Genomic DNA, 15,175 nt, shown 5'->3' with positions numbered 1-15,175 from the left:
TAATTTGAAAATAAATTTATCTCTCGAGAGGCGGAATAATTTCATTATAATTTTTAATTAGCAAAATTACATATATTAATACTCGATGTTAAAAAATGCAGGCGTGCGTCTACATGAGATTTTGTTGAATATCGAAGGGGAAAATTTTATGAGTCCGTAGATGATTGCGATATAGAGTGTGGTGCAGCATCATAGAAGAACCAATCGGTGACTTCAGGCTCCTCAAATCCAATCCTCCGTTTTCTCAGGCATTTTCTGAACAGCCTGGATACCTTAGTCTCCACTCTGAATGTAAAATATTGTGGCTGGATGCTCCGAGAGTACAACGCCTAAACGATTACCACGAGAAATAGAATGTTTAAGGTATTACTACTTGGCCCAGATCTCCAGGATAGCATCGAGGGACTCAGTGGCATCTAACATCCACACAAATGATAAGATTGACATGCAGAGGCTCATGTGAGTCACTGCATCTTCTTGCGTCAGGTAATTAGCGGCTTGAGTTACAGGTGAATCGCTGTCCAGACTCGCCTGAGAATTCACCCAGTAGAGCTGTCCAACAAACAATGGCAAACATTTTCTTGACATTAAAAAAAAGACATTATTTAGAATTACGGAAATTTCTCCTTTATTCTATTGTGGTAAATTTCTGAAGTGGAAATTATTGCAGTCTTTGTACAAAAGAGAAAAAGTTGATGATAATGATGATCATAGTGATAATTTGATTAAGTGATTTAATTAAAGAAACAGATTAATATGGAAGTGTTTGATTGAGAGCGGAATGAGGAATTCTACTCACAAATTTACTGGATTCTTGAGTAAGACACCAGAGTGAACTTATTATGGGCATCCAAATCGCGCGTGTTGATAAATTTGTCACTAATGCTGCTACAAGCATCTGGAATAATTATGAAATGCAGTTATCATTTAGGAAAAAAAAATTTTCCGTGGAATGCAGCCGATGACCGACTCAATTATCACGTATCATTATCGCTACGGTAATTATTCTTTATTTTCGGGGAACTGGAATGTAGAATATGCGCTACGATATTGTCTTGAAAGATAAACGACTGGAAGAATGAATATTCTGATAATTTCAATTATTCTGCCTTTGTGAGAATAATTCTGGCTTACTTCATAAATATACAACAATAGCACTGGTGGTTCCTTGAGGGATGAGGGCCAGGGTTTGAACTCAGCGAGTAATGACAGCACGGAGAAGGTGAAAAAGAGAGAAGTGTAGGTCGGTTGAAAGGGCAGAAGATTTTCATTCTCGAAACACAATCCTATTATACAAATTTGCCTGATGTGCACGTACATTCCAGCACTGACCATCGCTATCCAGTGAGTATTGATGCACTCAATGCAGTCTTTTACTGCGTCCATTTTGAGTATTTTGAATGAAGCATAGAAGAATTTTCGCTCTGATATTTCCAAATTATTCCCTTTCAAATTCTAAAAATGTTGACTAAACGGGGTTAGCTGGAGTCGAGTACAGCAACGGTGCAACTTCATACCGAAATTTTCTTTTTTTTTTAAATTATTGTTAATTAAATTTTCTTCTTTAAGAGTGATTGCTAGATCTCGAGGGAATTCGCTACAGAAAGTTGAAAATATATGTGGGGACCAGGGCCGGAGTGATAATGGATTTCTCTTGTCGTCGCCCATCCTCATCCCTGTTATAAATCTCCGGCGATAATCACTGCTATTTTATTTGGATTAACGATTGAATTTTTCAAAATAATTCACATTACTTTACTTTAACATGCAAATATTTTCTAAAGAAACATTAAATTACAAACTCAAATTCTGAGTGAAGGAAAACAATATTTTTCGCAATAACAATATTCTAAATAATCATAATACGGATATTTCAATTATCATAAAAATAACAGCCACTTCACTTGAAGATCTGTAAATCGTGTTGACATTCCTCCACGAGAATAAAAATTCACGTTGATCATCCAAGAAATTTGAATTGCGTTCAAAAATCCGTAAAAGCAATTCTCGATATATTTATTCACGAAATCCACTGACTCCATCTCAACTTTTATTGTCGAGAGACTTTCCAGTGTAATCGAATGCGAAACCCTCACATAAGAACACCCCCAGCGCGATCATCCATAATGCATCGCATTTGACGATGGGTTTTTCTCCAGGGGAAAAAGAAACGCCGACAAGTGGCATACGTTTACACACCCCATACATCCTCCAGGAGGACCTGACCACAATATAAATAAATATCAGGAAGATCTCCAAGAAGACTGATGTCTCTCCCGCATTCACTCGATTACTCATTGACTAGGGGAAGATAATGAGATGAAATCCTGATACTGTGCTACCTGCGGATGAGTGTCGAGGACATTTTGGTGCTTTGATGGATTCTCACTCGCAACGAAAATTGAATAGACGAAGACACAAAGGAACCGTTCGACCATAGAACTCCAGGAAATTGTGCTTTGATTATTATCTCCTTTAACCTCAGCGTCATCTGCAGACTGTGAGTTCTCCCTTCCTCAGAGATTGTTCCACGCTTTGCGATTCCGAAACCTTTGATTTCTACTGATTATTGATATCACTTCTGCCCGGGGATAAATGTTCACTAAATATTCCGGAAAAATTAATTCGAAACAATAAATCGTTTCCTGGATGAGATAAAATAATAATTAATGACGAAATGCGAAAGCAGTATATTTTATCGCGTCTGATTTATTTATTTTCTGATTTATCAGAAAACTGAAAAAACCGGGGATTTTGGTTGAAAGGGAGAGGATCCTTAGCTCAAACTTTAAGTTTATAACTATTCAACTTTTACAGTAAGAATGTGAAAAATCGTGAAAGAATGGAGAGAGTTGGCCCAATCGGGGGAAAAGTGCAAGATTCCGCTGATTGTCCACCGAGAACTCGTTGTCATGGTGACGGCACAGAGCACTGCAGAACGGAACAATTTTTACTTCTTCCTTTTTTCTATCAATCGGCGTAAAACCGGAGAATAAAAAAAGTGAGTGGGTGGAAAGCGTCATGGGATTTTAAATGAAAACCCCTCGGTGCACTCCTTCAACCCCTTTATCCTCCTTATGTTTCAGTGGAAAATGAAGGCTCGAGTAAGGCAATGCCATTCTCCCGCACACATCCTCTTGGGACACCGCCATTAGATACTTCAAAGCTTCTTTTTCTTTTTCCTCTCCTTCCAGAAATAAAGGAGATGTCTTGAATTCATTTCAGGAAATGAAAACCGTAAATCGGGACGCTTTGTGAGATAACAAAGCATAATTCTGTAATTTTTTTTCTTCGCACCATTTTTCCGTATCATTTTACAATTTATCTTATTTACTTGTGATCTCAATCCATTTTTAACTAATTTAATTTTTATTTATTTAGCGGAATAATTTAAATAAGTGCATCATTTTCCGAGTGAATTGCGAAACAGTAAATAACAGGATTAAACAATTCTTCAGGTATTTTATCGCCAGGTATTTTACTGAAAACGTAATTTTATTTATTCAAAAATATTGTAGGTGCAATAGCTCTCCACCTTGTTGCTCCACTATTTAAGGTCATACACCTAAAAAGACTCTTTGATATTAAAAATGAAAGTACATGAATAACAATGACTAATCCGTTTAACAACCTTTCTACTTTCCAAGGACACCTAAGTATCCCATACATTAGATACGTGTAATCAAGAGTCTATCCTTGGATTCACTATTCAATTGAGTTTACTTGTTGAAGTGCTCTTGATTGGCCCAGAGAATATGAATGGCAAGGACTGAATAAAGGAGAAAAATATCCAGACATTTTCCCTCATGACTGGTGAGTGGCAGAAATTTGATTCTCCGTTTTAATTCTGAATACTCTTAAACGCAGTTTCTACAAAATAGCCTTCAATTTTCCCCGCTCTTTTGAGCCCCAGGAAAATGCCCGTTAATTCAATTTGTCGTGAACTATGAATTTACTGCTCGAGCAGATAACAGAATTATTCGCTCAACTTGTGAACGGAGACGTCAATGAATGAACCACTGAATCAACAGAGGATGATGCAAAAGGAGAAATTGTCTTCATAAATCATTACACTATATCGTAATAAATAATTACATCATATTAATATTTCATTCAGTCTCACAGTAATAAAGAAGTAACTGGCAGTACGTTCCAAAAAAATTTCACAAGATGACATTTCGAATCATGATTTCATGATTTGATTTTTTCATGATTTAAATCTGACCGTCATTTTTTCCAGATTTTTCTGAGGATTCGTAAATGTTTGAAGTAAAAATTTGTCCAGAGGTAAAATGTTTATAATTGACAAACAAATTTGTTCAATGTTTAAAATTCAACGAAATTGAGATGTTTTTATACTAATTGGGTTAAGAGCATTCTAGTAGTTCGGAGGATTGGTATTGAGCTCTGACACTTGATGTTTGTCATTCGAAGCGACAGCCCTTGTTCTATCTCCTCTACTCAATTTATTATATAATAATAATAATAATGAATAGGCGCATAACAGAATGACGAAACCAAATTACCAAATTGGTAATGCTTCGTGTTAATGATTTTTTTCTCAGATAATTTCGACCAATGCAATCGTCACATTCGATTCCACTCTAGATCATTCGGTTTTCCAGCGATAAATTTTTGTCTTAGTGTACCTTTTACTTCACATTTACTGAGGCTTCGAGGGAAAAACAATTTAATTAAACCGAGGAAATTAGATGTGGAAATAAAATCAATTTCGAAAGAAACGGGAGTGAAGCAGGAATCAAGAGATTAATCCATTTCGGCAATTATAAAATGCACTTTGCTTTTTATTTTTTGAGATTATTATCGAAAATAATCACTGAATTATCCACAGCTATGGAAAACAACTCTAGAGCTTAATTATCATTTTTTTTAATTTGGTAAAAAAATGGAAAGGACTAAACAAGTTTGACAACATATGTGTTAATTTCCCTTGGATCAGTTTTTCGTTGTTAGATTTTTTTTCAGGACGAAAAAAAGGGCGATTTTTGCTTTTCATGAAGCTCTTTCCCTTTACACGAGTAAATCTCGAGATTTTCATTGGCTAGAATATCCAGCGGTGGATGGGTATATAAACCGATAGCAGAAGAGTGGGGCTCTACATAAACCCCGACTGTACGACCACCTCGCGACACTGGCTCGTCGTCCACCACGCCAGTCACATATCACATCTTGAAAATTCGTTCATTGTATTTTTGTCAAAAATCGAAAGTGATCAATACACATTGTCTTTTGGAATAATCTATACCCTAGTGAATTTAGCAGATCGTTCAGCCTTCGTTGAGTTAATCTCTTCCAAACGTGAGTACGTCGATGGAAATTTGATAGTTAATCTGATAAATTTGAAATTCTAGACATTCTGATCATTTTTTTTCATCCTATCCAGCAATAGATATTTCAAATAACGTCTCTCTAACATTTTGCACAATTATTCACAACTACAAGTAACTGAGGAAGTACTTTAAGATTGGGGGGAATATTGGCTGACCGATATGGGCAAAGTTAACAATTATTTGATAATAATGCAGTAATTTACACGCCAGGTGTATATCGCGTCGTGAAAAAATGAAAGTAATCAATAATTACATACGGCGTTTACATATTCTATGGCAAATGTCTCTCACGCTTCCATAAATTTTATTACAGCCTTAGGGCATTCTCTGTAAAAAAATGTTATGGGTTTTGTTATAATTTTGTTATGTTGAGAAATATTCGGAAAGTACTAGTCAGTTTTTGGCTTGTCTCTTACCAATGGAGTTTTGCAATCATTAATTCATCTCAATAATTCTTGTCGAAACGCATGACGATATTTTTGAACTTGTAAATAGCTCTTTATCGGTTTTGCTGTTGAAAAAGTCGGTGAGTGGAGTCAAGGAATCGCAATCTTGTAGAATCGCTTAGGAGTGCTGCACTTGAGCCTCAATCGAAAGTTTCCACACCCAATCATTCAATTCAGCTATTGACAGTTGTATGGCGTAAATCGTTCCGATTTGATCAATCAACCAATTCTCTCCGGTTTTCAATTGCACTCAAGTCGAATTAACACCGAAGAATAAGCCGGTGGGGGAGGTAATTATTTTATCTCAAAAATATATGGCAACGGGAGAGGTTTATCTCCTGTACTTCAAGAAGCAGTTGAAAATATATTTAATAATGAATCCGTGCATTTTCCAGTACGCAATTAAATAATCAAATGTATGTAATCCATAACTATATCATTATATTCAATAAATCGACAATAAAAGTCACTTCTAGGATGAATTTCAATGGGAGAAATAATTACTTCATCCAAAAAATAAATGAATATATTATAAATTAATTGACAATACAGCGAATTAAGAGGTTCTGCGTTGCAAAAAAAAATTTTTTTTTAAACAATGGATATTTCAATATTCGTTGGGAGTGAGAATTTTACAAATATGCATATTTCATTCCTTTGGCTGAAAATAAATCTCAAATGTTATGCTTCGTAATTTCATCGATTAAAAAACATAGTTTCGTTATTAAATGTCACCTGCAGGATGAAGTAATCGTGTGTGGAGCAACCGCTAGACCTGAAAATGTAGTAATTCAGGGACCGATCGAATTCCCTGACCACTCAGATAAACTCTCAACATTAAGAATTAGAATTTTCTTCGAAAAAATTTCATCGAGCGATTTGGCAAACTAGGAAAAAACCGTGCCAGTGTCCCGGCATGATTACCAGAGTTCATTAGAGATCATCATCAGTGAGCGAGATAATGATTCAGCAAAAAAATGGAGATTAGCGACGGAATTTTTCCTCTCATTCAAATTCAGGGAAGAGGCCTCAGGCAATAAAAATTCCGGTTTTCCGGACGTTGGGTTTTCCGTGACGCACAATAAGCCCATGATAAATAAAAAAAAAATAGAATCAATGCTGCAGGAATGACTTTGACGTCACTGAAGGGGATTCCCGCTGAAAGTCATTGACTCTCTCGTAAATCTTTCAAATGCACATGTGAAAGACAACGTGGATATGAGTCATGGCCACTGTTCACTTTCCAACTGACGTGTAATTATTTTCTGTCACCGCAGTTTCCCCCTCTTCTGGATCTTTACCTTGCTATTTTAATGTTGAGGTGCATCTAATATCTCATAGTGGATCTATTATTTAATAGCGAAGAGCGAAATTCGAAAATCATACGTTTGAATTTCCAAAGCATAAAATTATTTCGGAATTTATAACGGATTGAATTTCACTCAGAAAAAAAATTCCTCTTGCCGTACATTTCCAACTATATTATAGTTTAATAATTATATCATATAATATTTTATAATATGACGACTATTATTATATGATTGACAAATTCTGGATTTTCAATTTTCAATGTACCGGACATTTTCGTTATTTACATTTCATCCGGATTCAAATAAAATTCGTATGTATGGTATAAGTATGTGGTAAATAGCGTCAGTAAATTGACGAGGGGTATTGATCTCAGTGCCATATCACAAGTAACAATAGCAGGATACTTCAATCATAATAACATCATGTCACTCTGAATTATAATTACGAATGAAACTACAATTCTGTCTGTTCGTAGAAGACTTCCGCAATGGATCCTGAAAGTTTCAAGGATTTCGCTAAAGAAATGGCGGATTTCATCGCCAATTATCTGGAAAACATTCGAGACAGGTAATCACGAGTAATCAGCATTATTCTATAATCAATTAATAGGCCGTTCTGATTTTTTAATTAATCTTCGATTGTACAATCAATATCCTGCGGGTAAAAATAACCAGATCAAGGAAACTGATTATTCTCGATTGTAAATCAGAAGTAATGGCCGTATTTAGACAGTTGTTATTAACAATGGAGTGGGTGAAGGTTTTTTCTTATTTCATCCTTGGAAAGTTGTATGAATGTGTCAACCTTGTAGCGAATGTCCTAGTAATTTTTTTTTTCTGTTTCTCGTAGGCGCGTTTTGCCGACTGTTGAGCCCGGATATATCAAGCCCCTGTTGCCATCCGAGGCACCACAGACACCAGAAAGATGGGAAGATATCATGGGAGATATTGAGAGAGTTATCATGCCAGGGGTAAATGCATTAATATAATGAAAAATCAAGGCTTCAAGCTATTGATTAGTAATTCTGCATTGACTCTCATTTAATCCGTTTTAATAAGAGAAAATGAAATGGATTTGCAATTTTTAACCTCCGCGGATAATTCCATGAAATCTGGAATTTTTTAATCATGGAGAATTTAAAAGTTAGAATTTAGAATTTTTTCAGGGAATACAGAAGATCATAAGTTTAATTATTGGATTTCATGGGAACGACTTATGTGGGACATTTTTATATTGAAAGACTCAGTACTTGTCTTAAATGTATGTACGTTTGATAAAACTGAATCTTCTGTCAGAAATAAAGAGTCTTAAAATGAGAGATCAGATTATTCGAAAAAACAATTTCACGTATACTGAAATGTTTCCTCACTGTGTGATATGAAAAAATTTACAGGTAACACACTGGCACAGTCCCAGATTTCACGCCTATTTCCCAACAGCCCAGTCGTACCCGGCAATCGTCGCCGATATGCTCAGCGGTGCTATCGCCTGCATAGGTTTCACCTGGGTAAGCAAATTATTTCGAAAGCACTCTGGACGCACGATAAACACTGAATTTTCACCCCAGATTGCGAGTCCGGCATGTACAGAATTGGAAGTAGTGATGTTGGACTGGCTGGGAAAGATGCTGGACCTTCCTAAAGAATTTATGGCCTGCTCTGGGGGTAAAGGGGGAGGTGTAATCCAGGGTACAGCTAGTGAGGCAACTCTGGTTGCTCTCCTAGGAGCAAAAGCCAAGAAAATTCGCCAAGTCAAGGAGGAGCATCCCGAGTGGAGCGATACAGAGATTACGGGGAAACTAGTCGCTTATGCCTCCTGTAAGTCCGACTTATTCTCATTCCAGTGGAAAAATTTCTATTATACTTTCAATGCAACAAGATGAATGGGAATAGAGTGGAGTTTTAGGGCGTTGGAGCACTTCATCAGCCAGCACTTTGTCGCTATGGCGACGCGTAATAACCACTCGAGTTATTTCCAACTCTGTCACCCCTCACCTGACCCTACCACCCCACATAAAGTTGCTGGCACGTTTGGAGACTTCCAAATTGACAAATTCAGAGGACTAACGATTTTTATCCTGTTATAAAAAATTGTGAAAGTTGATGCAATAATTTTTCTATGGAATTATTTTTCGCCGATAAAAAAAATTGTGTAGAAAAAAAATTTTGAAAGACAAATTTCGTCAAATTGGCAGATATTCTGTAGAAATTAAAGGAAAAACTGGATAAGTAGAATTGATTTTGTTGTAGATCAGGCTCATAGTTCCGTAGAGCGTGCTGGGCTCCTTGGAGGTGTTCAGTTTAAATTGGTTGACGTAGACGCAAAGTACAAAATGAGGGGTGATAGCCTCGCCGAAGTAATTCGACAGGACAAAGAGAAGGGCCTCATTCCCTTCTATGCAGTTGCCACATTGGGAACTACTTGCTCCTGCGCTTTCGATCGATTGGACGAAATTGGGCCAGTGTGCAATAAGGAAGAAATCTGGCTGCATGTTGATGCAGCTTATGCCGGTATTCCCCTTTTTCTCCATTTTTATCATGTCATTAATTTATACATAATTAATTGATTTAGGCTAAAAAACATTAATTGCACTTCATCTTGACGATAGTTTTAACGATCTGTACAAATTCTTGATTTATTATTTTTAATATTCATTAGTATTCATTAGTATTCATTTTTCCATTTATATTTATATTTATATTTTCATTTGATTTAAAATTTGTGGATTGAGCATGAAACTCTTCATTTTAGGATCTGCATTTATCTGTCCGGAATTCCGTTACCTAATGAAGGGAATTGAGAGGGCTGATTCCTTCAATTTCAACCCACACAAATGGATGTTAGTGAACTTTGATTGCTCGACTATGTGGTTGAAGGATCCAACTTATGTAATAAATGCATTCAATGTAGATCCGTTATATTTGAAGCATGATATGCAGGGTTCAGCGCCAGATTACAGGGTACGGTCACAGAGAACAAAAATTTTTACTAAATTATCATTGACTTGAAAGAATTTAGTCTTTCAACGTAATATTCCGAATTTCGGATAAAGGCGATTATTTTCTATTACTGCTTGTTTGAAGAATTATTTGATAATCAAAAAGGCGAGTGTTCCCTCACGCAAATACGAACTCAAAAAAATAATAATATCAATATTAATTATTACTGAACGCATTGAATGGTCAATAAAATATTCCCCTTTGGACCATAATTCCCGTATTAGATGGAAATTTAATTATGAATTTTATCATAATGATGAAGTTATTTTTCAGCATTGGCAAATTCCTTTGGGCCGACGTTTCCGTGCCCTAAAACTGTGGTTCGTCCTCCGAATTTACGGAGTGGAAAATCTCCAAAAGTTCATCCGTGGTCACGTTGCCCTAGCAAAGGAATTTGAGCAACTCGTCCTCACTGATTCACGATTTGAAATAGTCGCTGAAGTTGTTCTCGGACTGGTTTGCTTCAGACTCAAGGTAAATATCAAACTCAGCATTTCCATTCACTTCTAAACAGCGGCCTTGATCAGATTAAGAGTGATCACGAAAAGTTTGTAAACATATTCGTCAATTTAAAACTTTCATCCTGTTCATACCCTGTGGCAATTCATTCCCCGGTCGAATATAAATTCCCATTTAATTTCACTTTCAAGTTTTCGTTTTAATAATTTCATTTTATTCAGAAGAAGAAATAACATAAAATGAAAAATGCGGAAAACCCAGAAAAATAGTTGCTGTTACCTGTAAAAAATTAATTGAATAATGAATTCTACAACAAATTTATAATTTTTTGTTTGTCAGGCGTCAAATGATGTGAACGAAACACTTCTGAAGAGGATTAATGGTGCTGGTTTCATCCACTTGGTTCCCTCGAAAATAAATGACACGTACTTCCTCCGCTTAGCCATATGCTCGCGTTTTAGCGAGAAAAAAGACATTGAGAATTCCTGGAAAGAGATAAAACTTCGCGCTGACGAGGTCCTCGAGGAGCAATCGGTCTCCAAGTGATGGCGGGCGAACATAACACGTGGCTGTCGTGCACTGGCACCAGCCACATGCAATCAGTCCTAATCAATGTCGAAGAAACAAGCTTGAACCTTCTCGTTGACACCAACCTTGTGTAACTTTCACTGATCGGTTCTCCTGGTTTATAGGTATTCCGACAGTTGTCTCAATGTTACAAGTGTCTCAATGTTCTCCTCCCGCTGAGCCCTCGTTCCGCAATAGTTTTTAATCACTCATATGTGAGATTTATTCCGCAATCAAATTTACCTTGGGCTCAGATTTTTTCCTCTGCTAGTCTGCGACTGGAACGGACCTATCCCACATTTTCCTCTATACTGTAAATACATTACTAGAGATTGAGTTTTTCTATGTATATATTAATAAAATCGTTGGTATTTATTTCATTTCGACCGTCAGTAGAGAAAGTGGAGAAGTGGTAAGACAGGACGCCTCAACTTCAGTTTCGATTTTTTTGAGAACGTCAAGGAAATTTCATTGACATTTACTTATGAATATGAAATTTAGGAACAGAATAACTCATCATTATTAAATTAATTCCACTGATTTTTATGAAATATTTATAATGCAGTATAATAAATATGTCTTTCTTTTACAGAAAAATAACTTATAATGAAAATTGTTTGAAAACTTGACATTTTCTGCTATGAAAAAATTCAGTTCCAAAATTTTCAATGCACTTCCCCTACAGCCCCACACGCGTGACTATAACGGGAGCCTACAGTATTTCAAGAGTATTTTTTATTTTTCTCTGCTAGTAGTGTCCATGTTTCACCACTTTTCTGAAATACCGCCTCATCGTTAAGTAGTTGTCCCCATACATTTAAAAAATCGCTGCAGTTAGGACAATAAATAAATTTAGCTTGCGTCCAACAGCTCAGGATAAGCCTCGGAGCGATAGTATGTTAGTAAACAGTGGAACAATGATTTACTTAATGGGACCAACGGGAAAGTATTTGAAAATGTTAATATTGCAGAGTGTACCTGTTGTAATTACGTACTGGAACAATGTATTATGTTGCCATCCGTTTAATTCGATGTAAATTCAATAACCACGTGATAACTGTTCTCATCGACAATTCCTATCGATGATTGTTGAAGTGCAATAATAAAAGACTAGTTCTTATGTGTAAATGCTGTTGTATTTTGTACAGATTCAGGGATTTTATCAGAGTGAATTTTCAACGGAAATCAGGGACATGCAGGCTTGCACTTATCGTCAGGGGGAGTTTTCGGTGGCCCACCGAAGCGTTTCGTTAATTGAATTATCCTTTCTGCTTCTCTGATTCCACTTAATCTAGCCCCGTGGACTGTACTGTAGTGTCCTGGAATTGTTGCTTCACCCGCAAATAATAATATCGGAGCAATTGGTTCACAGGAGCCTGAATATAACAGAATAATATATTTTTTTACGTTCATGATACTTGAATTATTGTAACGAGGCGAATCGTTATTCATTGATTACCAGGGAGAGGATTAGAGAGATCGCACTGATGTCCCACTGTACTGTCCATCGCCATGTAGCTGTAAGCTCCAGCAAAGTGCGGATCCATGCACCATTTACTCCTTAGGATATTAGATGGATAAGGAAGGGTCGGATCCCCAGTAAATTGCCTGAGTGTTCTGGTGATTGATTCCACCACTTCTTCGTCGGAGCAGAGCTCCATTTCAGCAGCTTCACGACCACTCACCAAAGCGCAAAGAACATGTTGAGATCCGGGGAGTTCTTCGATGTGTGCAACACCTAAATATCGATTCGTAAATGATTAATAAAAATATTTGTTGTCTCCCGTTTATTGACGTGGCAGATTTTTTTGTCAGTATAAATGGGAATAATTTAAGATTTATGCACCTTTTACCCAATCGCATCTGTCTGAAAGTTCATCAGCTGACCATGCAAGGTTTATGTTCCCTTCTCTCCACACCCAAAATGGCCTCGCATATTCCAGAAAGATTTTATTAACATATCCATAACCGAGTTTGCAAATAGCTTCGACTTTGTCTGCAGGCAGTGCCGGACAGAAGAGTTTGTCGTGTTGATTCTTTAAGACTCCAAGTGGCACAGTAACTATGACATAATCCGCTAGAAATTCTTCGCCATCGCAGCATTTAACGACGGCACGAGGACAGGCGTCACTCACTGCTCCCCACCTGATGCAACTCACAGGTTTGCAGTACCTGAGAATATGGCACGTGTCATTGTTGCTAGTTTATATAATTATAAATGTATTGAGAGATGATACCTCAAGGAGCAGCTCGGAAGATCCCTCAGGAGTGGAGCCAAAACGCCGACGTATCCAAGGGGAACCCTCACATTACCTCCAGGAATTTCAATATAACTCCCGAATTGATCGGCAGATACCATTGATAAATCATCGCCACATCGACACCTCACTAGATTTGTCATCCCATACATAACTCGAGCTGCATCGTACCTGTCATTTGAATTTTAGAACTGCTATTAAGCTAATTGCTGACACGATTATTTATGAATTCCGAGGAGTGGAGAACAGAATTTCTTGATGGTTAATTGTCGATCTCACGAGTAGAGAGGACGAGCTTGAATTCTGGAGAACCCATTTTTCACCATTTCGTTTCGATTGGAATTATAAAAAATTGGGAATGCGCGAGAAATTTGGGGAATTAATTATCGAATTCGATAAAAATCCCTCAATTATTCCTACCTTTGCTCCTCTGGAAAATTGTGCAACTCCTGTTGGATCCTGACACCAATAAAATTCAGAAGTGTCCCATGAGCCCGTCCACAACCGAGGGAGAAGAGGGCGGCTGCTTGTTGTTCGATTTGTTTGAAAGTATGATAAGCAGTGATACTAACGGGAAGATCAATCGCTCGTCCATCGCTGGTGCAGAAGAGATTCTTCGTGGGATCTGGTCGAAATACCGGGTGTTTAAGGAGACCCTCTTGGGCTGCCAGGGTGAAGACAGGATTTGCTACACAACCACCCTCGATCCAAGCCGCTCCCATCTCGGCTACGACGTCCCCAAGCCAGCAGGAGTGGATTCGTCCCCCTGGTCTGTTTGCAAAATAATTAATTATCCACAGAACCTTTTTATGCATTCATCATTGTACAATTTAGACTACGCGTTTATCTCCGCCCCTTTATTCTACAAATATTTAAAAAAATATTTGATATATCAATTTGATGGATTTAGAATTAAACCTGTCTGTAGCCTCTAGAATGGTGAAATTCTGTAGTCCACATTGAACCAATCGATGAGCTGCGGATAGACCTGCCATTCCAGCTCCGATGATTACCACCGTTGGTTCTGGTTTGCATGGATCTAGCATGCAGGGGTCCAACTGACATGATTCTAATTTCACACCTTGAGGACATGATGGGGTGGTCTTCTTCACCTCTTCTGATCCTTTCTCTTTTGATAAAAACCTGACGAGAGAATTTTATCGTTTTGTTTAGTAGTCCGCGATCAATATTCTGCCCTTGAAAAAAATTAAAATCAAAACGAAATTTTATCTGCATCACCTCGTGATAGATTTGTGTGGTCTCCAGAGCCGAAGCCGGATTCGCGCTAGGAGCATTTCATCCAGTATATTTCACATTAGACTCGTAATTTTTAATTATTCATGTACAACCAATGGAAATTACGACTTTCCCACGGAATTTGTTGTTTATTTTGTGATAAACAAAAGTAAATGATGAAAAGTCATATCAAAATTTCACAAATGACAGTTTGTAGTGACATTCGACTGTTCAGTGAGAGGGGATTCGAATTTTCCCGCCTGTGTGGAGGGTAACGCAGAACGACAAATTTTCGACTCGAGTTGCTCAATTGATCACAAGATGGCGGATCGAGATGTATTGCGGAACGTACGGTCGGGCAAGTACGCAAATTCGTCTTAGAAAAGCCGGAAATAAATATATCTGTGACAATAAATTCGTTTCATTAGTTTCTTTTCGGATAATACAGTGATTCTCGTGATTATTAACAGAATGTTCGTTTTATTTAAACATAGTGAGATCAAAGTTTCATCTAGTGTTTTCGGAAGGGCGAAGGGGGAATATTCTGG

The 15,175-nt window shown here is 37.3% G+C and overlaps 3 protein-coding genes across 7 annotated transcripts; 1 reads left to right on the top strand and 2 right to left on the bottom strand.

Moving 5' to 3' along the window:
* Positions 1 to 87: 87 nt before the first annotated feature.
* LOC105273515 (uncharacterized) lies at positions 88 to 1,487 on the bottom strand. 2 transcript variants are annotated; one of them, XM_011316005.1, is made up of 4 exons: positions 1,135 to 1,487; positions 800 to 898; positions 374 to 552; positions 88 to 285 (listed from the first exon to the last, which is right to left on the bottom strand). In XM_011316005.1, exons 1-4 carry the CDS (start codon positions 1,384 to 1,386, stop codon positions 147 to 149), a joined length of 669 nt encoding a protein of 222 aa, XP_011314307.1. In that variant the 5' UTR covers positions 1,387 to 1,487; the 3' UTR covers positions 88 to 146. The 2 variants fall into 2 exon arrangements, with proteins under 2 accessions (XP_011314307.1, XP_011314308.1); XM_011316006.1 differs by having other exon boundaries at positions 198 to 285; positions 371 to 552.
* A 3,650-nt stretch (positions 1,488 to 5,137) lies between these two features.
* On the top strand, positions 5,138 to 11,643 carry Ddc (aromatic-L-amino-acid decarboxylase). 4 transcript variants are annotated; one of them, XM_011316003.1, is made up of 9 exons: positions 5,138 to 5,319; positions 7,587 to 7,675; positions 7,958 to 8,078; positions 8,502 to 8,615; positions 8,676 to 8,925; positions 9,358 to 9,618; positions 9,860 to 10,068; positions 10,381 to 10,581; positions 10,906 to 11,643. In XM_011316003.1, the coding sequence occupies exons 2-9, from the start codon at positions 7,596 to 7,598 to the stop codon at positions 11,110 to 11,112; spliced, it is 1,443 nt and encodes a 480-aa protein (XP_011314305.1). In that variant the 5' UTR covers positions 5,138 to 5,319; positions 7,587 to 7,595; the 3' UTR covers positions 11,113 to 11,643. The 4 variants fall into 4 exon arrangements, with proteins under 4 accessions (XP_011314305.1, XP_011314303.1, XP_011314306.1 ...); XM_011316001.1 differs by having other exon boundaries at positions 7,584 to 7,675; XM_011316004.1 differs by having other exon boundaries at positions 5,138 to 5,323.
* Positions 11,644 to 12,250: 607 nt separating this feature from the next.
* LOC105273513 (peroxisomal N(1)-acetyl-spermine/spermidine oxidase) lies at positions 12,251 to 14,843 on the bottom strand. The gene is made up of 7 exons (XM_011316000.1): positions 14,631 to 14,843; positions 14,310 to 14,534; positions 13,812 to 14,162; positions 13,371 to 13,562; positions 12,980 to 13,305; positions 12,593 to 12,871; positions 12,251 to 12,509 (listed from the first exon to the last, which is right to left on the bottom strand). The coding sequence occupies exons 1-7, from the start codon at positions 14,684 to 14,686 to the stop codon at positions 12,319 to 12,321; spliced, it is 1,620 nt and encodes a 539-aa protein (XP_011314302.1). The 5' UTR covers positions 14,687 to 14,843; the 3' UTR covers positions 12,251 to 12,318.
* Between the last annotated feature and the right edge of the window lie 332 nt (positions 14,844 to 15,175).

Source organism: Fopius arisanus, unplaced genomic scaffold, assembly GCF_000806365.1.
Source record: "Fopius arisanus strain USDA-PBARC FA_bdor unplaced genomic scaffold, ASM80636v1 scaffold00005, whole genome shotgun sequence".
Classification (NCBI taxonomy): Eukaryota; Metazoa; Arthropoda; class Insecta; order Hymenoptera; family Braconidae; genus Fopius; species Fopius arisanus.
The sequence above is the reverse complement of the archived record's forward strand: the minus strand, read 5'-3'. Positions and strand labels throughout refer to the sequence as shown.